Source organism: Triticum aestivum, chromosome 2B (genome assembly GCF_018294505.1).
Source record: "Triticum aestivum cultivar Chinese Spring chromosome 2B, IWGSC CS RefSeq v2.1, whole genome shotgun sequence".
In the NCBI taxonomy this organism is placed as follows: domain Eukaryota; kingdom Viridiplantae; phylum Streptophyta; class Magnoliopsida; order Poales; family Poaceae; genus Triticum; species Triticum aestivum.
The window spans coordinates 665,638,325-665,661,582 of NC_057798.1; the positions used below are offsets into that span (position 1 = coordinate 665,638,325).

The following is a 23,258-nucleotide window of genomic DNA, read 5'->3' on the forward strand; positions in this document are numbered from 1 at the left end:
GTAGCGAGTTTTCTCATCATTAGTGAACAGGGTGACTATATCATTTAATTTAGTAGGATGTGCCACAACAGTTTCTGATTCATAGCCATAAAAAGGATCAGATTCAACCAAAGTAATTATCTCAGGATCAACAGAGAAATCATAATCCTTATCAGTAACACAGATAGGTGAAGTAGCAAAAGCAGGGTCATATTTCATTCTAGCGTTCAGAGATTTTTCTTTCAGCTTAGCTAATAGTTTCTTAAGATCATTCCTATCATTGCAAGCAAGAAAGTCTCTAGCAGTTTCTTCATCCATAACATAACCCTCAGGCACAACAGGCAATTCATATCTAGGGGGAGAATCTTCATCATCACTTTCATCAATATTATCAGTTTCAACAATTTCATTCTCTCTAGCCCTAGCAAGTTGTTCATCAAGAAATTCACCTAGTGGCATAGTAGTATCAAGCATAGAAGTAGTTTCATCATAAGTATCATGCATAGCAGAAGTGGCATCATCAATGACATGCGACATATCAGAATTAATAGCAGAAGCAGGTTTAGGTGTCGTAAGCTTACTCAAAACAGAAGGTGAATCAAGTGCAGAGCTAGATGGCAGTTCCTTACCTCCCCTCGTAGTTGAGGGAAAAATCTTAGTTCTTTCGTTTTTCAAGTTCCTCATAGTGATCAGCAGATATAAATCCCAAGCGACTCAAAGAATAGAGCTATTCTCCCCGGTAACAGCGCCAGAAAATAGTCTTGATAACCCACAAGTATAGGGGATCGCAACAGTTTTCGAGGGGAGAGTATTCAACCCAAATTTATTGATTCGATACAAGGGGAGCCAAAGAATATTCTCAAGTATTAGCAGTTGAGTTGTCAATTCAACCACACCTGGATAACTTAGTATCTGCAGCAAATTATTTAGTAGCAAAGTAGTATGGAAGTAACGGTAACGGTGGCAAAAGTATCAGTAGCAGTTTTGTAGTAATTATAATAGTGGCAATGGAAAAGTAACTAAGCAAAAAGCAATATGTGAAAAGCTCGTAGGCATTGGATCAGTGACGGAGAATTATGCCGGATGAGATTCCTCATGCAATAGTTATAACATAGGGTGACACAGAATTAGCTCCAGTTCATCAATGTAATGTAGGCATGTATTCCGAATATAGTCATACCTGCTTATGGAAAAGAACTTGCATGACATCTTTTGTCCTACCCTCCCGTGGCAGCGGGGTCCTATTGGAAACTAAGGGATATTAAGGCCTCCTTTTAATAGAGTACCAGACCAAAGCAATAATACTTAGTGAATACATGAAATCCTCAAACTACGGTCATCACCGGTAAGTATCCCGATTATTGTCACTTCGGGGTTAACGGATCATAACACATAATAGGTGACTATAGACTTGCAAGATAGGATCAAGAACTCACATATATTCATGAAAAAATAATAGGTTCAGATCTGAAATCATGACACTCGGGCCCTAGTGACAAGCATTAAGCATAGCAAAGTCATAGCAACATCAATCTCAGAACATAGTGGACACTAGGGATCAAACCCTAACAAAACCAACTCGACTACATGGTAAATCTCATCCAACCCATCACCTCCAGCAAGCCTACGATGGAATTACTCACGCACGGCGGTGAGAATCATGAAATTGGTGATGGGGGAAGGTTGATGATGACGATGGCGACGGATTCCCCTCTCTGGAGCCCCGAATGAACTCCAGATCAGCCCTCCCGAGAGAGATTAGGGCTTGGTGGCGGCTCCGTATCGTACAACGTGATGAATCCTTTTCTCTGATTTTTTTCTCCCCGAACGTGAATATATAGAGTTGGAGTTGAGGTCGGTGGAGCACCAGGGGGCCCACGAGGCAGGGGGGCACGCTCAGGCGGGGTAGGCGTGCCCCCACGCTTGTGGACAAGGTGTGGGCCCCCTGGCCTTGATTCTTTCGCCGGTATTTTTTATTAATTCCAAAAATATTCTCCGTGAAGTTTCAGGTCATTCCGAGAACTTTTATTTTTGCACAAAAATAACACCATGGCCATTCTGCTGAAAACACCGTCAGTCCGGGTTAGTTCCATTCAAATCATGCAAGTTAGAGTCCAAAACAAGGGCAAAAGTGTTTGGAAAAGTAGATACGATGGAGACGTATCAGTTCCTTATATATGAAATAAAATTGTTCAGTAGATGTCTCTTGTCTCGTTCGCGTTCTTCATCCCTACAGGTACCCAGGATCATGGAGAGCGAGCCACAGAGAGGCTAAGGGCAGGGAGACCGTGAAGTGTTCTTCTGAACACCAGTGACAGAAAGGTTAGTACAGTAACACAGATTCTATCTCTGGAAATTCAAAAGGTGTACTCATTAAAAGCCCACTGCTCTTGTCTGATTTTTGCAATCTTAATTATAGAGGCAACCCGCAAGATAGGGCCTTCGGTTGGACAACTGACTCTTGATGCATGACGCGTGTTGGTCAAGAGACGTAATTTAGACACATCCCCCACTTTAGTTCGTAACAAGCACATATAGATGGGTGACTTCCAGCGAACAAATTAAGATCATATCTAGTCCCGACACAAATATATGGTTGTAAGCAATAAGTCTCATACCCATGCATATTTTTATTATAAATGTTCCCCTTCAGTTTGTTTGATTTTGATCCGGCAAAAAGCTGGAATTATTCTTTAACAAAATCTTTCTTGAGACCCTAGCTTCCAGGGGGCCTTCGTCCCATGGGTTTGATAACTTAGGGTTACCTCTAGGCAAAAATAGGCGAGAATCATTTCTTCTCCATCTCCAGATCACCAAAAGGAAGTAATCAGGGGGTACGTAAGGCACGTAGAGGCCAAATACGCAATCAAATAGTAGACAATCTCGTGGTAGAAACACATGTACTCTGTACTCTATCCACAATCAGTACAAACAAAAGTAGGACGTAGGGTATTATCTCTTCGAAAGAGGCTGAACCTGAGTAAAATCACGCGTCTCTTGTCACCTTTGTATTTAGGCTAACAGCTTAGGACCCCATACCCGAGATTCGCCAGAATCGACTCCGTCACCTGCACTGGATCGGGGGACTCCGCCTCCATCATCGACTAGAAGATGAACAGGACTGCGCAGATGCCTCCACTCCGGAGAATCACACATCGTCTCCTTGAGAGAGGACCAACCGATGATTCTCCGCCCACTGAGTCTGGGTAGTTGACACGCACCACCCTCTCCATCTCGCGGTATGCCTCGAGAGACATGCGTTCCACCATCGGAATGGGGCAGGGCATCGACAACGCCATTAATTGAGGGAGCCTCGCCCTCCTCGGCCTCACCACGTGCATGTTGTTTGCCATGGGGGAGCAGCTCAGAGGTGGGATTGGGTGCCGGAATAGCACAAGGATGATGGAGGGGAGAGGTAGGCGGATATAGGGAAGTCATGTTTCGGTCCGTCGTTTCACCTCTCATTCTGAATCACTAGTGCCCCTTCCGTGGCGGGACTCCTTGACGAGGGACCGAGAAGCCTGAAGTTGTCCTATATCTTCAATCCACAGGAATGGTGATGGATTGTCCGTCGAGACGGTGCACAGTCCTATGCTGGATTTAAAGCACAATTTTATGAAGCTTTCGGTTTTTTCTCTCTTTTCTTTTTCGTTTTGTACAGTTCTGGTTTTCTGTTTTATTTTATTTTACTTTTATTTTTATTTCTAAAATTCATGAACTTCATTTAATTTACGGATATTTATGGAATCATGAGTATTTTTCAAATTTTGAACTTTTTTGAATTAGTGGCATTTTATTAATTCAGGAAATGTTCAGAATTTGCATGAACATTTTTGAATTCATTAAATTTTTCGTATTCGTGAACATTTTTTGACTTTTACTGTTTTTTGATTAAAAATATTCTTTTGTATTCATGAAATTTCTCAAAATAAAATTAAAATGACCGAAAGTAAAAAAAAGAAATGAAAAAACAAGGAAAACAGGCGTGCGTTCTCTCGCTAGAGCTCCTGTGCTCGCGCTTGCCGGGGCAGGTCCATGTTGCGCGGGCAACGCGAGCGACGCGACCGGTGCTTCTCGCTACGAGCGATTCCTATAGCAGCTTCCTACGTAGACCACCCGTGTAACCGTGCCTGTCTACAACTACAACACGAACCCATATATATAGACACCGCTCGATCAATTTGCCTCGAAGGTAGTAATCCAGTTTGCCCTAAAAGTTCCAAAGAAACGAAGTTCCAAAGGAAGGAATACTCCAGCGCCGCCATGCACGACGAGACGACCACCACCAAGACAAAGACGAGCATACCATACCTGCCGGACGAGCTGGTGTCGGAGATCCTGCCGCGGCTCCCCGTGGAGTCGCTGCTGCGATTCAGGTCCGTCTGCAAGGCCTGGCGCGGCATCATCGACGAGGACTCCTTCCTCCGCGATCATCTCCGCCTCCAGAGCTGGTCCCTTCTCGTCGCGCCGTGGATCGGGGAGAACGACGACGATGGCTCTCTCGCTTCCTCGACCGGAGAGGTGACCGCCGCCGGTCTGTACCAGTGGGACGGGAAGCAGCAGGGCGCCGCCACGCTCCTGCACGCCGTGTCCGACTGCCGCTCCAAGAAGAATGCGTTGCACAGCATGGCGCACTGCGATGGACTGGTGCTGCTGCCACGGTGCACGTGGTTAACCCGGCCACTCGTCGCACCATCACGCTTCCCCCGACCCGGACCCCTCCCGACGTCGGGCCCGTCGTCAACCGCTTCGTCCCAGGTGCTCACGCGTTTGGTCTTGGCCAGGACCCTCGCTCCAACGCTTACAAGGTTGCTCGCTTCTACACTTATCTGGACGTGCGCGCCCCGGCTAGCAACTACTATATTGCCAAGATGGGGGTGTTCACCATAGGGACAGACCTTTGTTGGCGTGACACCGCGGCCGCACCGCCGCATCACCAGGTCACGCCACACCGAACGGCGACCTTCTTCAGGGGCTCCTTGTTCTGGACCGTCGTGCAGGGGGATCTCCACGACGCACCAGTCGCTCCAAGCTTCGTCCGCTTCAGGTTAGAGGATGAGTCGTTCGGCATCATACCGGTGCCTCCTTGCACCCCGAGGTTTAACTACGAGTCGTCCAGACTAAGCGAGCTCCGCGGGGAGCTGTGTGTATGCACGCGGGCAGCGTCCGATTTAGGTGTTCTTGAGATGTGGACGATGTGCGGTGATCTGGACGATGGTTCCAATCCGCCACACTGGGATCTGCGTCGTGTCATCAGGGGGGCCTTTTATTTTCGATCTTGTATGCCCATGATCGCGACCCCTGATGTCGTAATGTTCCATTTCGCAACATACTACCTCTACAACTGCGATCTCCAAAGTCCGATATTTAAGTTCAATACTGATCTGATTGAGATGAAGCGCTTGAGGTATCATCAACTTGGCACCGATAAATTTGTCGGATTCAAGGAGAAAAATATCGCCGACCTTTATGTAGTCCCCTATCTTCCAAGCCTAGTTCGGATCTAGGTTTCAATATATTTATTTAACTAGAGTTATCGAACATGAAGATACATTCAAATTTGTCGTTGTGTTACCTGAGTTATTTGTCTGGTATCAATAATGTGCTATTACAAACTTTTTGTGACAGGTGCTTGATTTTGTCTATTTGTTGATCTGCCTCCTTGTCTTGTAGAAATTGTAGGATGACTAGAATACTTTGCTCCTCCAACTGGAATTTCCATTCTTCTGGGTAAGTGAAGGTTTGCTTAATTCAATACTTTTTGTTTGGGCAATGATCTGCCCCGGCGCACCGGCCCAAACGCTGCGCCGGTCCTATCACGATCGTTGAATTACTCTATATGTGGCCATCGGATTAAAAAAACCACCTCATCCTTTCTCTTCTCCACCCGTCCCCAGCCCCCACCGCTTCGTCTCAGATTAGAGATAGGGACACAGCGTTGACCTGCTGTACATAACTGCCCACGCAGGCTGTCTCGTCGAACGGCGACACGCTGTTTGCCATGGCCGTCGACGATTCACCGGCGCCTTCGCGGCCCTCGCCGTCGTTGACCCTGCTAACTGTCTCGCCCCCATCCATCATGATCTACAATCACCCACACCGTTCATGGCCCCTCTTCGTCGTCGGTTGAAACATACTGTACTCGCCGTCGCAGCGTCCCTCGCCGTCTCCGGTGCAGCCTCGCCGTCCTGGCAAAAAAAGAGCAGCCATCACCTTCCCAGCGAAAAACTCTGCTGGCCGCAACAAAAAACACCGTTGTTCCCAGACAAAAATTCGCCGGTCACAACCTTTCTCCACTGCTGCTGGTTCGTACTGTAGTAGCAAATGGCAACGCTGGTTGTAGCAAAAAAATCACGCTTGTAGCAGAAAAACCGGCGCCGGTGGTGTGTGGTAGCAAAACGAAATGCCGGTAGTAGCAATAGTTGGCGTGGTTGTAGCAAAAGATCAACGCCGGCGATGCGTCGTAGCATAACAAGACGCTGGTTGTAGCAGGTTGGTACGCTGGTTGTAGCATTACACACGGTGCTTCTAGCAGGGCAGTGATATGAGAGCAGCGCCGCCGTCCTCGAACTGCTGACGCCGGTGATGCGTTGTAGCAAAATATGAATTGCCGGTTGAAGCTTTTTGTATCTAAGGTTGAAGCTTTTCTCGTAATGGTTGCAACTTTTTTGAGTTTGACATTGGTTGGTTGAAGCTCTCCCTGTTGACGGTTGAAGCTTTTTTATCTAGGTTTGAAGCTTTTTCGTCAATGGTTGCAACCCTTCTATGCGGCGGTTCTAAGTTTCTAACAGCGCCTCGTCGGTCGCGTGCCAACGCTCGTCGGTGGCTGCTTCACAAAAGGAGCTTGCGTCCCAGCATGTCGAGCCTCTGTTTCCAAGCACACGATCGTTCGCTGTTGCAGCATTGAACCTCGGCGCCGATGCAGCTCGTGTGCGCTGTACATGGGATTTCCTTGAGAAAAGGAGAGAGGAAGGAGGAGGCGCTCGTTTTGGTCATTTATGCGCCCATGGCGGCTCGTCCTACAGCAGGAGGCGGTGGTTGGCCTGCAGCGGCAGCGGCGCCACAATTCATCCCCCAGCAGGTCCCGCGGAACTAGAAGTCGAGAACAGCTCTATGGATAAGAAACGAAGAGAGGAGGAAGAAGATAACGCAGGGAAAAAAGAAGGAATAAGAAAAAAGGACCGTGCGATTAGGTAGGATCTGACGACGCTGATGCGACCGGCGCACACTTCGGCCGGCGCACCGTCCGGAAGCGTTTTCCTTTTTGTTTTGGCAAGTGGGCGACTGGCATCACGATCTGTGGTTGTTGTGCTCTTTCTACGGAAACCGTAGTCAAGTGATAGGTAGCGAAAGAGAACTATCAAAGATATGGCGCATGGGAAGTTAATCCAGACTGAAGAGCCTGTCACTGCAATGGAGAAAAATCAGTCATTCAGCACAGCCATGAGCGAGCAACAATATTTAAACAGAATTAAAAAATGGTGCGACTGCAATATATCTTGTTGTGTTGAATTGAACTGACCAGTGTGGGGTATATATAGAGTACCACATAGAAGAGGCTTGGAGCACGACTAAAGATATTGTGGGTTTAAACTTACTCTATATCTATCTCCTGGTCTCTATCCTAATAAAATGTATACTTCCGGCATTCCTCCTCGGCCGTAGCGGGGGTGAAGCAGACAAATGCAACTTAATTTGAAGTATTGCGTTTTGTCTTCTCCGCATCGCCATCATGAATTGCGTCTGTAATGACCGATAGGTCATCACCTAGGGCAATGAATGTCTATTCCCTCCCACAATCACGACGAGAGTGGCGTAGACGCTAGTGATGACATGGATATTGTTGACTGGAGCCGTTGCCGATGTGTACTTGTAGATGTAACCCTTTATGTTGATGTCGAGTTAGCCGATCATGTTGATGTAGCCGTGGTCGAGGTAGCCATGGTTTATTTAGTCGCATCATCGACGATGAAGCCGCCCAAAGTCAGAGGCGCACAAAAATGTGCTATGATGAAGTTGCAGACATACACGGTGCATGTTGCGGATGTTGTCGTCAACGATGAGACCACCAAGAACGGAGGAAACCCATCGAGCACACAAACGCTTTTCTCAGCGCCCGTGTGGCCACGTAGGGTCGTCACTGTGCAATCGTGTCGTTCGAGATGACGTGGTCGGGTGTCGTCGCTGTCATGCGGTCATTGCCGTCGTCGTCGAGGGCTTGCCTTGCAGTTATACCGTCAGAGGACGCCAGAAATGTCTTTCTTGCGAACCATAAGGATATGGTCCATGGCCAGCGGGGAAGCATGCTCGAGGCACTGACTAGAGTTTTCTGTTCCTTCTCTTGGATTTCAAATGGTACTGGTAGAGCGAAGTGAGCATCAACCTGCCCTGCCCGGAAGAAAACAAAAGGTGACCACCGGACTAAAGGCCTTTTTTTCACCATCTGATTTCACTTGCACAAACGCAAGGATGCGCACTTCCCTAACGATGTACTCCCTCCGTTCCTAAATATAAGTCTTTGAAGAGATTCCATTATGGACCACATACGGAGCAAAATGAGCGAATCTATACTCTAAAATGCATCTAGATACATCCGTATGTTGTCCATAGTGAAATTTCTACAAAGACTTACATTTAGAAACGGAGGGAGTAGTACTCAAGAAAAGAGAGAGAAAAATGGCCATCGTAAACTTGTGGGAACAGCTGCGTGCACTCTGGAGGCGACTGGCCTTGAGGGTTGAGAGAGAGAGGGGGGGGAAGACAAGAAAAGGCCGGTTGACCGAGAGCTGCGGCAAGGGAAGGAGCCCGTCCCCTCCCTGCAAAAGAAAAGAGAAAAACGGAAGGAGCCCGTACCGTACAGGTACAGTGATAGTCTTTTGCACGGAAGAATGCCGTTACGAGGGTGCGCCGCGGAATCCGCGAATGCATTCCGCGTGCCAAGAATCCAGCCGGAGCAAGGAGGGCATGAGATGTACGGCATGTACTCGTCATTAAAATGAATAAAAAGAGATGTATCTAGAATTAAAATACATCTAGATACATCCCCTTTTATCCATTTTGATGACAAGTATTTTCGGACGAAGGGAGTACAAGTTTTTTTTTAGAGATTTCAACAACGATAACAAGGACTATATACAGATGCATATAAACATATTAGAGTGTAGATTCAGGAAGCCAAGAGGAAATACTCCGGGAACCACATGTCCTCTCTTGTTAGGTACAGTTTCACGAAGCCAAGAGGAAATGAACACGCCCAAATGGCTATCTAGTCTACCACATTTCCGCCCCATAGCCTTATGTCGCTACAGCACAGAGCGCGCACACAGCCACACACACACACACCCTTGATCACTTCCATCCAACAACCTGCGGGAAGGCTGCGCCGATTGGCAAATACGGGCAGTCGTTACAAATAGTAGCGCCTTTTTCTCCTCAGCCCGACAGAAGCCTCTTCGTTGGAGGTGATCAGGCGGGGAGCTCATCAGTGGAACCAACATCTGACTATTACCATATCCAGGTTGCAAGATAACCCACAAGAACAGAACAACTTGTGACCATGTACACGAGTCAACAAAAACTATTAGGATATCCAAAATCGCAAGGCCCGTAAATTACAGGAGCTTCAAGTCTCGTCCGTGCGCCACTAATCCAGACACAAGTTACCGCTCGTTGCTTTACACAGTTCAGTAGTCTGTTCGTCGACAAGTTCAGATGAAGAGACGTTGTGCATGACTGAAAGTTCTGTGGACGCCGTCGATGTTTGGAAGGACACACCGTGTTATCAAGATGACAAACACATCAGGTGAGAAAGCACAAATGGACTGTTTGTAAGTACAGAAAGCTATGATGTACTCCTTCTAGAGAACCCATCGCGAATGATCAATCTCTGTTTTGCTTCAAGAAATGGCTTTCGACTCTCAGAGGGTCAGAATGCTGAAGATCCGAGCAATACAACAGAGGATGTGCTGGAGACATTCAGGACAACTCTTCGAGAGCCATAAGTTCCATCTCCGAAATTCAATCCTGTAGTGTTAGCAGTTCAATGGCAATATAGTTTGCAGGGTATTTCAGCATAAGCAAATCAGGCAACAGCAAACATTGGTGGCAGATACGCCATCTGGGATCCATCACAGATCAAATGACAGAGGTAACAGCCGTATTGGCAGCATTAAGAAAAATGGTGGGGCTAACATGATCGGCGTCATGAGAACAGGCTCCAAAAATCTAATAAGACATAAGTACCTAAAGGAATAGATAAAATGAACATAAAATTGGTGTTCTCTTACCAGACCCTGCCATTGAGACAAGGGAGATGTCATGAAACTTAAGCATAAACAAGTTACTTGTCTGATTTCAAATTGATTGTGGTACTATCTGTTATTCTGTAGTCCATGGCTTTAACCCAGAACTGTTGGTTATAATTTAAATCCTAGTCATCAGTCCAACTCTGACATTGATCTATTTAGGCAGGCCTCCTTACTTCAGAGAATTTTTTGAAGGTGGAGTATAAGCACAAATATAACCCAGGTGAAAATGCAAAACATGAAGATTTAGTGTTTGAATACCACTTATCCATAAATTATACGAACGTACAACAGAATCTGAAGGTATGATGCCACCGCATTAGTGACATCATAGGAGATAACAATCAATCCTAACAAATCCTATACCACCATAACAGCCAGATACACTAACAGACATGCCATTTTTATCATGCTCATCCCTCATTTTTACCATGGAAGCCATTTTCTTGGTACGACAACTTATGGAGAGATATAGGGAGCATAAGAAGGACTTGCATATGGTGTTCATTGACTTGGAGAAGGCCTATGATAAGATACCGCGGAATGTCATGTGGTGGGCCTTGGAGAAACACAAAGTCCCAGCAAAGTACATTACCCTCATCAAGGACATGTACAATAATGTTGTGACAAGTGTTCGAACAAGTGATGTCGACACCGATGACTTCCCGATTAAGATAGGACTGCATCAGGGGTCCGCTTTGAGCCCTTATCTTTTTGCATTGGTGATGGATGAGGTCACAAGGGGTATACAAGGAGATATCCCATGGTGTATGCTCTTTGCGGATGATGTGGTGCTAGTTGACGATAGTCGGACGGGGGTAAATAGGAAGTTAGAGTTATGGAGACAAACCTTGGAATCGAAAGGGTTTAGGCTTAGTAGAACTAAAACCGAGTACATGATGTGCGGTTTCAGTACTACTAGCTGTGAGGAGGAGGAGGTTAGCCTTGATGGCCAGGTGGTACCTCGGAAGGACACCTTTCGGTATTTGGGGTCAATGTTGCAGGAGGATGGGGGTATTGATGAAGATGTGAACCATCGAATCAAAGCCGGATGGATGAAGTGGCGCCAAGCTTCTGGCATTCTCTGTGACAAGAGAGTGCCACAAAAGTTAAAAGGCAAGTTCTACAGGACGGCGGTTCGACCCGCAATGTTGTATGGCGCGGAGTGTTGGCCGACTAAAAGGCGACATGTTCAACAGTTAGGTGTGGCGGAGATGCGTATGTTGAGATGGATGTGTGGCCACACGAGGAAGGATCGAGTCCGGAATGATGATATACGAGATAGAGTTGGGGTAGCACCAATTGAGGAGAAGCTTGTCCAACATCGTTTGAGATGGTTTGGGCATATTCAGCGCAGGCCTCCAGAAGCTCCAGTGCATAGCGGACGGCTAAAGCGTGCGGAGAATGTCAAGAGAGGGCGGGGTCGACCGATTTTGACATGGGAGGAGTCCGTTAAGAGAGACCTGAAGGATTGGAGTATCGACAAAGAGCTAGCTATGGACAGGGGTGCGTGGAAGCTTGCTATCCATGTGCCAGAGCCATGAGTTGGTTGCGAGATCTTATGGGTTTCACCTCTAGCCTACCCCAACTTGTTTGGGACTAAAGGCTTTGTTGTTGTTGTTATCCCTCAGTTTCTTGAAGCGGCGAGCTTACTAGAAAAGCAGATTTAATGCTACATATATATTCTGGTGGAAGTTTTTCTTTAAATGTAACTACACACTTGATACTCGATAATCTGTACCATGAAGGTGAAGATGTCTAAATTTTTCATATTTTAGTAAACCAAGAACATCACACCAATATATACAAAAACATAGATATAGATAATCAAAAGAATAAGGCTGATATGAATATTCCATAATACAAGATCATGTGCTCTTTGGATACTTGCAATCTTGTAGGTAGTTGTAGCACACCAGTGCATTCATAAAATATGGTAAGGGGGCAGAAGGCATGACCTACATTTCTCAACTTCCTATGGGTGAATAACATCAAAGATGCCAAATTCAAAGGGTGTGAGCTTTCCGTCTTTCTCGTGTCTGTCTCCTAATAATAACAGAAACAATAATAACCATATGATAGTCCTTTGCATTGACCTTTAGTATGGGCGCATTCTGTTATTTTCTGTCCCATCATTTTTGTGTGACAACCAAATTAGGGTTTCATGACTTACCGCTATAATATTCTTGGCATAGCACAGGAACTAGGCTTCATGGGTCTTCGAGTTGCAGCTTCATGAACAAAGCCTCGCTCATTCAATCATCAGCTGTACCAAAAAGATAGGTATGTTCACCTCTAGTGCTTATTGCTACTGTTCGCTAGATGTAATTCCTGATTAACAGTTGCTTCTTTAAGTCTTAGTTGGTGAGATTAAACATCAAAAGATTCAGCCACCATGGATTTCATGTGCTTCATTTTACTGATCATCTTGCACTTACTGAGTTGTATTACCATTACAAATTATTCTGTGCTACTAAACATTTTGCTGATTGCCTACTGAGCATGTGGTAGTTGAAGCACATTGTATCAAACATCAATATGAATAGGATTAGGGAACAGAAAAAGATGGTAAGGGGTTTGTTAGGTCTGGAACAAGCAAAGTTGCTTCATGTCTTATTAATCATCCTATATGGGACTTCTCTACACGGAAGAACAGACAGCCACATTGCATAGCTTAAAACTCCACGGCTCTACCTCTTTTGCAACAACCAAAACAGCCAGGCCAACTGCAATTTCCACATCCGATCGAATTCTATCTGCTGCTGCTGCATTCCTGTTGAGTCATTTTTTCCCATTAGTAAGTGCACTGCAAGTAATTACCATTTATATTTCAGCTCAAGATCAGTCCATATCTAAGAGGCTGCTGTATTTGTTATTCGATTTCCTCTTGCATTTGATTCTGTGTCAAAATCCTGTTCTTCAATGCATTTCTTTCTGTGCTCATCCGTTTTCATATTGTGTTGGTTCTAGATTTGGATTGAAGGTGCCAGGCACTGTTTCGTCAAAATGATTGTTGGAGGTGACTATTTTGAAGGTTCCCATGATCACAATCTCATGACAGGATCTTTGACCCATGATTCTTCTCTGGCTCCTAAATGCAACGACAACACAAATATTGAGCTACAGAGATTCAAGGTGCAGTCGTTTTCTGCAGATATCCTTTCTGATTCGACCAATCTTTCTTCTGAAGCTGCAAGAGCGATCAACCACCTCCAGCATCAACTAGGAATTGGTTTGGAGCAGGATATGCCGCCAGTGGGAACTGCGACCTGGGATACTTCTATCTGCACCATTCAAGACCAAATTATCAACCATCAGCTTAGCGAAGATCCACAAAACATATTGGTGCAACAACAGATTCAACAGTATGATGCTGCGCTTTATCCAAACAGTGGTTACACACCAGCACCTGATCTCTTAAACCTTCTCCACTGCACTGTGGCTCCAGTGTTCCCTGCAACAGCATCAGTCTTTGGTGATACAGCACTAAGTGGTGATACCAACTATTTGGATCTTAATGGTGAGTTTACAGGAGTGGCAGCAATTCCTGACAGTGGATTAATGTACACTAGTGATCCAGCATTGCAGTTAGGGTACCATGCTGCCCAGTCTCACGCACTAAAGGATATCTGCCATTCACTGCCGCAAAATTATGGGCTCTTCCCCAGTGAGGATGAAAGAGATGTCATGCTTGGGGTTGGAAGTGTCGGAGGAGATCTTTTTCAGGATATAGATGACAGGCAATTTGATACTGTACTGGAGGGCAGAAGAGGAAAGGGTGAGTTCGGAAAAGGAAAAGGAAAAGCTAACTTTGCGACTGAGAGAGAGAGGAGGGAACAACTCAATGTGAAGTATAAGACGTTAAGAATGCTCTTCCCCAACCCTACCAAGGTTTGTCTTGTTCATCATTTTGCACATTTAGGAGAGTTAATGATTATAGATGTCCAGAATAGTCAACTATAGAAGCTAATCACTAGGGTTTGTTCAATGATGCTACATGTACAGAATACTTCATTAATAGAAGCTAACAATTAAAATTTCAGGCCACTTTCCAGTTTTCGTTGGTTTTGTAAATATAATTGAATTTCTGAATAACTTCACCCATTTATTCTCGGTGTGTTAAGACGCTCAGAAGTGGCAACACCAAAGTACTATGCAGTCCAATAAACCTGTGCTTCATAAAACATCAACAAAAACTCATTCGCAAAACTGTCATCTGTCTGATGTAGATTCAAAGAAACATGTGTTAGATAATATGCTTCTGCTGAACTTTCTGTCGAATAGTTCTTCAAGCTCTGTTGCCACATTATATTCAGGCTGATACTGATATCCTATGGAACATGATTGACATGAAATAGTTGCTCGTCGTGCTGCTCTTTGCAGATACTTTTAGTGGCATACTATTTACCCCATTTATCTTGATCGAGCGTGTTAGTACCTTCTAATTAATTATGAAAGAAAATGAAAGCAATCAATATTTCATATGTATATTGATTTTTTTTCATAAGACAGTATTATTGTCCTCATTGCACTACTCTCCAGCAAAGTATTGACCTCTATAGTGATCTAACCTTAACCGATTAAACAACACTTCCTGATTTACTCAATGAAAACATAAACAATGTGACAGAACCATAAAAATCTAGGTTGCACCTTTTGGGGGTACTGCTCATATATGTTTGATATGGCACTAATGTATTACAGAACTGTTCTCTAGAATGACAGGGCTTCAGTAGTAGGTGATGCCATTGAATACATAGATGAGCTGAATCGAACAGTGAAGGAACTGAAGATCCTAGTGGAACAGAAGTGGCATGGGACTAATAGGAGAAAGATAAGAAAGTTGGATGAAGAGGCGGCTGCTGATGGTGAAAGCTCATCGATGAGGCCAATGAGGGATGAGCAAGACAATCAGCTTGATGGGGCCATAAGAAGCTCATGGGTTCAGAGGAGGTCCAGGGAGTGCCATGTTGATGTTCGCATAGTGGAAAATGAAATAAACATCAAGCTCACAGAAAAGAAGAAGACCAACTCCTCCCTGCTTCATGTTGCAAAGGTTCTTGATGAATTCCATCTTGAGATCATCCATGTAGTTGGAGGGATTATTGGTGATCACTACATATTCATGTTTAACACTAAGGTATTGATAGTATTATTTATTTTAAGTAGCATCAGGAACTCCTTTCCCGATATTGCTGATTGTCATTGACAGTAATATTCCATCATCCACAATAATGCAGGTGACTGAAGGTTCCTCAGTTTATGCTTGTGCAGTGGCAAAGAGGATCCTTCAAGCAGTGGATGCACAACACCAGGCACTTGACATATTCAACTAGGCATTAGCAACCATAGTAACTATTTGAAGAAGTGCCTAGTTTACTACTCTCCCTGGAGAGAGTCGTAATTTTCTTTTCTGTTAGTTCTGTCCGTGAGGAAAGTTATTAGACCAATATTGGAGAGAACTTTGCCTTTACCATTAGCTAGCTCAGAAAATCAAAAAAATCTGGCATGCCTTAACTGTTCACTGTTATCACTTATCTAGCTTTACTAGAAATGATTTGACTCTTTGCCTCAGTATTTGTTTCCATCATCTTTTCATCTCATTTCATTTGGAGTTGGCTTCAAAATATAGTAAATCAGCGACAATTAATATGGATCGGAGGGAGTAGAAGATGATGATTTACACATGTCTGCATGGCCTACTATGTTCTCTTTTACAGAAAGTGGCTTAGTGCGTTGCATTCACTGGCATCAGTATCACATCTCATAGGATACTACTACATGCATATGAAAACTTCGCAGAGATCCAAAATCTTTGCAGAACTTTTACAAGCTGGGCCGCTAGGTAAATCGAGTTGCATTGCGCGTGATAATTCGTGCATAGAGGAATATGCCGCCCAATAGTTGTCAAAACCATTGTCTTAGCTACAAGATGAGAAAAACGTACAACGGTATGGTCTTACATTCTTTAGTCCCATGCCATCACAGAGTTAGGCCACGAGCAACACACACGCAACAATGCGAATGTATGACAATCCAACGCTGCGGGGAAGGAGAGATGGCAATAGATCAGCATCCTTACCTCGCACCAATGCCCCTGCGTCCGTGCCAATGCAGCAGATCTGCTCTGCTCGACTCGTGCAATGCCCCGAACACCTCGCGAGCACCGTCCCGCCCCCGCAACGGCAAAGAGCCACAAGCGAATTGCAGCCACGCAGGAACGGCACGAGATGTGATGCCGTCCGTGGCACTCTGCGCCAGACCAGAATCAGATCAGGGGACTGAACATTTCCAACCTGCAATCATATTCTTGCAAACAACAACATTTTACCGGTGAGATCTGCAGGACCCGGGCGTGCGCCCGCTGCTTGCTTAGGCAGCTCCCGCACCGTCGATGCTGCTCGTGGAACGGCTGCTCGCGTGCAGACGTGCTAGGGCACCAGAGGCTCTCGAGCTACGGGAGGGCACGCCTGTGGTTCAGCGAGGAAGGGGAAGAGGAGGAGTGCAGGAGCACTTACCAGGTGGCAAAAGAAAAGAAACCTGTTAGCCGCAAGCTTCGTCCCCATCCGTCCGCGGACACGGGATCAGTCCGCGAATACAGATGCACAAAACCGCCATCCAACGCTGACTATATGCATTTTAACAACGACTCAAATTAACCGAACGAAATTCGATCGAACACGATTGAATTTCATATAAATACGATCGGATTTCATCTAAATACGACGGATTTCATTACATTTATATCAACTAAGTGGAGTTTGTCCGGCTAGGTCTAAATGATTGCTGACGCCTGTTCCTTGTGTTCGATCATGAACCAAGAGAACTGAAACTTCACCGTCTCCAGTTTCGCCTGGCGCTCTCCAGCTCCGCCTCCGAAGGCCCAGGAAGTGAATTGTCCACCTTCACATCGCCGCCAAGCGACTAATCAGCCGACGATTTTGAGCCCACCAAGCTTGGCGTCAACGGGAGGAAAGAAGCGGTGGCCTTTCTGGGACCAAAGCAGCGGCGACCTACCATGCACTGCTCTTCCACGCTGTCGACGGCGCCCGCGAACATCTCGACTTCGTGGTCGTCGCGGCGGGGCTCCTAAAATGGCCACAGTATCCGAAAGCGTCCGGACCTGTGCGTGGACCATGATATGGGAGTCGGACATCCAACCATATATACCTCAAAGGCTCAAACGTCGGCATACATTTTAAATGGAATTTGAACAAACTAAAAAAAATCACGCAATCATGGTGTTTTTATTTAAATCGGATCACATTCATTACATTTTTGAGACATTTCATTAAACAAAAGCGTCTGAAAGTTAACCTAGTCTATATCTTCGCCGACGTCTGTGCTCCAAGTCCTTGTTGTTTCCCTCTGTGTCCATGTCTGACGGGTCGTGATCCCTAGGAAGTGAAGTTGCGGTCACCAGTGAGGAAGAGTAAGACATGGGACACGGTCTGACCCACATGGGACACGAGGCGCCGCCTGATAACCCACAAGTGTAGGGATCGCAACAGCTTTCGAGGGTAAAGTATTCAACCTAAATTTATTGATTCGACACAAGGGGAGCCAAAAAATATTCTTGAGTATTAGCAGTTGAGTTGTCAATTCAACCACACCTGAATAATTTAGTATCTGCAGCAAAGTATTTAATAGCAAAAGTGGTATGATAATAAAGGTAACAGTAGCAAAAGTAATGTTTTTGGGTTTTTATAGTAGTTGTAACAGTAGCAACGGAAAAGTAAATAAGCGAAGAACAATATGTGCTCGTAGGCAATGGATCAGTGATGCATAATTATGCCGGATGTGATTCCTCATGTGATAGCTATGACATAGGGTGACACAGAACTAGCTTCAGTTCATCAATGTAATGTAGGCATGTATTCCGTAAATAGTCATACGTGCTTATGGAAAAGAACTTGCATGACATCTTTTGTCCTACCCTCCCGTGGCAGCGGGGTTCTAGCGGAAACTAAGGGATATTAAGGCCTCCTTTTAATAGATAACCGGAACAAAGCATTAGCACATAGTGAATACACGAACTCCTCAAACTATGGTCATCACCGAGAAGTATCCCGATTATTGTCACTTCGGGGTTGTCGGATCATAACACATAATAGGTGACTATAGAATTGCAAGATAGGATCAAGAACACACATATATTCATGAAAACATAATAGGTTCAGATCTGAAATCATGGCACTCGGGCCCCAGTGACAAGCATTAAGCATAGCAAAGTCATAGCAACATCAATCTCAGAACATAGTAGATACTAGGGATCAACCCCTAACAAAACTAACTTGATTACATGGTAAATCTCATCCAACCCATCACCGTCCAGCAAGCCTACGATGGAATTACTCACGCACGGCGGTGAGCATCATGAAATTGGTGATGGAGGATGGTTGATGATGACGACGGCGACGAATCCCCCTTTCTGGAGCCTCGAACAGACTCCAGATAAGCCCTCCCGAGAGAGATTAGGGCTTGACGGCGGCTCCGTGTCGTAAAACGCGATGAAACTTTCTCTCTGATTTTTTTCTTCCCGAACGTGAATATATGGAGTTGGAGTTGAGGTCGGTGGAGGTCCAGGGGGCCCACGAGATAGGGGGCGCGCCAAGGGGGAGGGGGCGCCCCCCTGTCTCGTGGACAGGGTGTGGGCCCCCTGGTCTTGATCTTTCGCCAATATTTTTTATATTTTCCAAAAAGTCGCTCCGTGGATTTTCAGGACATTCCGAGAACTTTTCTTTTCTACACATAAAACAACATCATGGCAGTTCTGCTGAAAACAGCGTCAATCCGGGTTAGTTTCATTCAAATCATGCAAGTTAGAGTCCAAAACAAGGGCAAAAGTGTTTGCAAAAGTAGATACGTTGGAGACGTATCACCGCCATTTCCCATGCCCTACTCTTCCTCGTCGGAGTCCGTGGTCTGGACGTCGTCGGTGGAGATGAGGTCTATGACAAACGTGGGTGGACCAGCCTTGTGGTCGTAGCAGAGCGCAACTGCCGGCATTTTCGTCCGCAATCGCCAACGCCGCTTTCGCGTCCGACTGCAATGCAACCGCGTGTAGACGGCGCAAGTGCTGACCGCAACCTCATAGAGCGTCCGCTATTCGACGATGAATTTCTGGTTCTCCGCAATCATTACCACCACAGCCTCCTCACTCGTGAACTCACCGTAGATTTGGCTCTCCTCTAACCAATGATGTGCGAGAAGGGCGAGGTTATACCTATGCTCCTCGTACGCCTGCCGGAACGCCGATAATGGTTGTGGCGCCAGCTGCTCATCCGCCATGACTGCTTCGAAGTACGCCCTGCTCCACAGTGAAGTCGGCGTGGACCGGCGCGGGAGGGGTCGACGGCTCGTTGTCGTTTTCCTCCGACGAGCTTGCTGGCAAGATGACCTCTATCCATCGGGCACGACAGTCCTGCTAGCTAATAGCAAAGGCGACAACCTCGCTCTAGACCTGGCGGTCATTGCAGATGTGGTGCACTGAGGAGGAACTGGACCAGACATGGTGTGGATCGAGCGGGGTGTGTACATGTATAAATAGCGGGCACCGGCCAGGACATGCGGCGTGGTGTGTCCATGCGGACGCCAGAGTTGGTTTCTCGCCCGTCGTGCCTATTTAATGCCGGAAAGCAGGCAGGGGCAGGCGGTATGAATGCGGTAGATAGCCGTCCCGTCCCATCCAGTCACTTCTCTCCGGCATTGGACAAGCGTGGGGATCAAGAACCAGACGCGGGCAGTGCTCTCAGCCGGTGCGCCACTTTAATTTCAACTTTAATGACCGAACGCGTCCACTCTGGATTGGCATGAATGCGACGCTTTTGGGTTGTCATGAATGCGGCGTGGAAGAGCGGAGGTGAGTTCACGCGCGAGAGGGCGAGGGCGCGAGAGATGATTTTTGGTAGGTCTGGGGTCGGGCGCATATGTGGCGGCAGTCCAAACAAGCACAAAACCCCTGGTTTGTTTCTGGATTACGTGAAAACGGACCCACAGACTGATCTATGGATAGCCCGGTGCCAAGTTGGATAGTAAAATATGTATGGATAGCTCGGTTCGGATATTTGCGTGCAATTTGAGGATCCGCATTAGAGATTTTCTTAAGTTGCATGTATCGCCGCTATATTTGCAAGAGCATGAGCGGTGTCACTGGTTCTAAGAAAATTACTAGGATTTAGTTCTAGAAAAACTAAATTTGAACTAATGTTAACTTTTTCTTAGACATATGCTTGGGTCCACGCATCAGAATATCATACTCCATCAATTTCATTATGTCATAATAGATTTCTGAAATATCAAGCTTTATAAAGTTCTAGAGATGATTTTTTGTATCTGCAAACCAAATATATACAATATGAAAATATGTTGCATGATGTATCTAATGGTATGCATTTTGTATTTAGATCTAGATATTTTTCTATATAAATTTAGTCAAGATTTGTTAAGTTTTACATTTGAAAAAAAAATATACACTACATTATGGAATGGAGAGAATATTTCATTATCATCCACCTTACTCTCACAATTTGAGCCAGTTTTTTTTGCGGGAAAGAGCCATGTGAAATGGTTCCGCTACTATAACTGAGTTGTGCCTTTTTTTTCCTTAGCAGCTAGCACCAAGTTTTGACCAACATTGGCCATGCTCAAGTGATTGGATCAACATCCAGCTATTCAATTTTTTATCTTTGTGTATATAATGTATTAAAGCTTGCATTGAAGTCACACTAAAGTTGCATGGTTTGAGAATGATAAATTTAGGCTAACCAAGGTATAGATTTAGGTGACCGAGATTTATGAAAAATTTAGGCAACCGGAAATTAGCAAATTTGGTTTTAGTTTCCATTAGAAAGTCTGGATCTAGTTCAGTTAAGTGGAATCGGGCAAAGCAAAATGGTTGGTTCAATAATATGGTGCGATATCTTATGATTCTAGTCTAATTGTTAGAGTTTGGATGACTCGCATGCAATGTATTCACAAACACATGGTCACACCAAATTTTGAATCCAAAACATTGCTTGGTTGCAGCAATGTTTGGAATTTATTTGGCAAAACTTACCATATCCCACATCTGTTACACATAAAACACAATCGTTCCAAACAAACCCTAAGTAGAAAGAAGGAACTTTCTAACAAACCGTACACAAACTTAGATGAGTGGTTTACTCTTCCTCGCAGTTTTTTCTAAAAAAGTGCTCATGTTGCCACTCTCTTTATCAACGACGAGAAAAACAATGATCTACCATACTCTATGGTAAAGACAATGGTAGAGGATGATATTATTGATGTTGTTAAGAGTATTGATGATTGATGTCGTTAAACTCGGGTGGGTAACTCCCTGGACTTGTGTGCAGCGTAAGGGGAGTATCGTGTCTATCTTCCGCTGCCAGCATACACCGTGAAGTGTGCTACTCATGTGCATTAAGAGACGACAGTGCATGCATGGGTAACTTGGTGCACCCATGTAGAGCTATGTCTATTCGGATAGCCGTGTCCGTGTTTATGGACAACTTGAAGATTCTTGCTTGATCATGGAAAACTTTATTTGTTACTATAAAATTGCCAAGATAAGTGTGAGTGCCTTTGATTGCCTTTTCGCAGGTGAGTCGATGGAGGATTCATGGTGGTGTATTGGTGTGATGCTTAGTCAGATGGAATCATGTGCGCTCTCTTACCTCCGGTAGACATAGCTTTAGTAGAAGTATTTTGTAGTATGCTAGCGCTCGTTGCAGCCAAAGAACATATTCCCCTTCCCTTCATAATAGTGCATATATAGTTAGTTCTGATGTAAGTCTTGCGAGTATAGTTGGGTACTCACCTTGCTTTATTTTTCTTTATTCGGATGTTGCAAATCAAACAGTCGCATTTGGAACAAGTGATCTCTAGTGGTGAAGGATGACATTAGCTATGATTATTCAATGCAATGGTTTCGGAAGGGTTATGGTCGCCATCTGCTTCTCATTAACCTTCTTAAGGCATTTGCCAAACTTACCTGTTTAACGTGTATTTTTGTTTCCATGGTGTGAGCTGCAACTTAGTCGTGATATCCTTGTCTATATTAGTTTGTTAAACTTTACTCGTTTCAATTTTTTTACTATGTTGTGTGTGTATTCCACTTATGTAGTTGAGTTGTGTTGTGTTACCTGTTGTTCTCACACACACGACATGCATGTTGCTTGCATGGTTTTAACGTGCATGGTGTGTGTGGGTGGGCTTGGAATTTTTTATATGCATTTTCTAGTGGAATTACTAGATTTGCATATCTCTACTATCGGGTCACAACAATAGGGAACTAGTAGTTGTGTCAAAAGCTCTTCAACTTGTAGGACACTATTCATAGCTGCCATACAAAACTAGTTGTTTGGGAAGTTCTTCAAGTTGCAGGACACGAAAGAACCTAGTTCTTCACCAACTGTTGGAATTCATACTCGGTGCATGGGAACCAGTTCAACCGAAGAACATAGGGCAATCCTCAAAAACCGAGTTTCCTAACTACATGTTGAAGAAGTTGATGGCAATGACATATTGAAGAATTACACTTCTAAGTACTCAGCCACACCGATTCCTAACAATTGCTTGGTTCCACCAATGGCAATGTTTGAATGAGGTTTTTTTTTGCAAAACTTGCCGTATCCAAGCACGCACGACGACTTCAAATGATCTATTCACCTTTTCTTAACTATTCAACAAAAGATTTCATGTCACACTCTCACTCAACGATGGTGGTCCGGGTGTTGGGGAACGTAGCAATAATTCAAAATTTTCCTACGTATCACCAAGATCCATCTAGGAGATTCTAGCAACGAGAGGGAGAAGGATGAGCATCTTCATACCTTTGAAGATCGCTAAGCGGAAGCGTCACTAGAACGCGGATGAGGGAGTCGTACTCGCGGCGATTCAAATCGCGGAAGATCCGATCTAGCGTCGAACGGACGGCGCCTCCGCGTTCAACACATGTACATCTGCTACGTCTTG

The 23,258-nt window shown here is 45.1% G+C and overlaps 1 protein-coding gene and 1 long non-coding RNA gene across 3 annotated transcripts; one reads left to right on the top strand and one right to left on the bottom strand.

The window, feature by feature from the left end:
- Positions 1-9,544: 9,544 nt before the first annotated feature.
- Positions 9,545-16,856, bottom strand: LOC123046590 (uncharacterized). Of its 2 annotated transcripts, none has more exons than XR_006422463.1 (3): positions 16,615-16,856; positions 16,366-16,535; positions 9,545-10,002 (listed from the first exon to the last, which is right to left on the bottom strand). It is a non-coding gene; the product is annotated as an uncharacterized lncRNA (long non-coding RNA). The 2 variants fall into 2 exon arrangements; XR_006422462.1 differs by lacking the exon at positions 9,545-10,002 and adding an exon at positions 12,664-13,567 and having other exon boundaries at positions 16,615-16,855.
- Positions 13,290-15,857, top strand: LOC123046589 (transcription factor EAT1). The gene is made up of 3 exons (XM_044469985.1): positions 13,290-14,174; positions 15,001-15,423; positions 15,524-15,857. The coding sequence occupies exons 1-3, from the start codon at positions 13,290-13,292 to the stop codon at positions 15,617-15,619; spliced, it is 1,404 nt and encodes a 467-aa protein (XP_044325920.1). The 3' UTR covers positions 15,620-15,857.
- Positions 16,857-23,258: the final 6,402 nt, after the last annotated feature.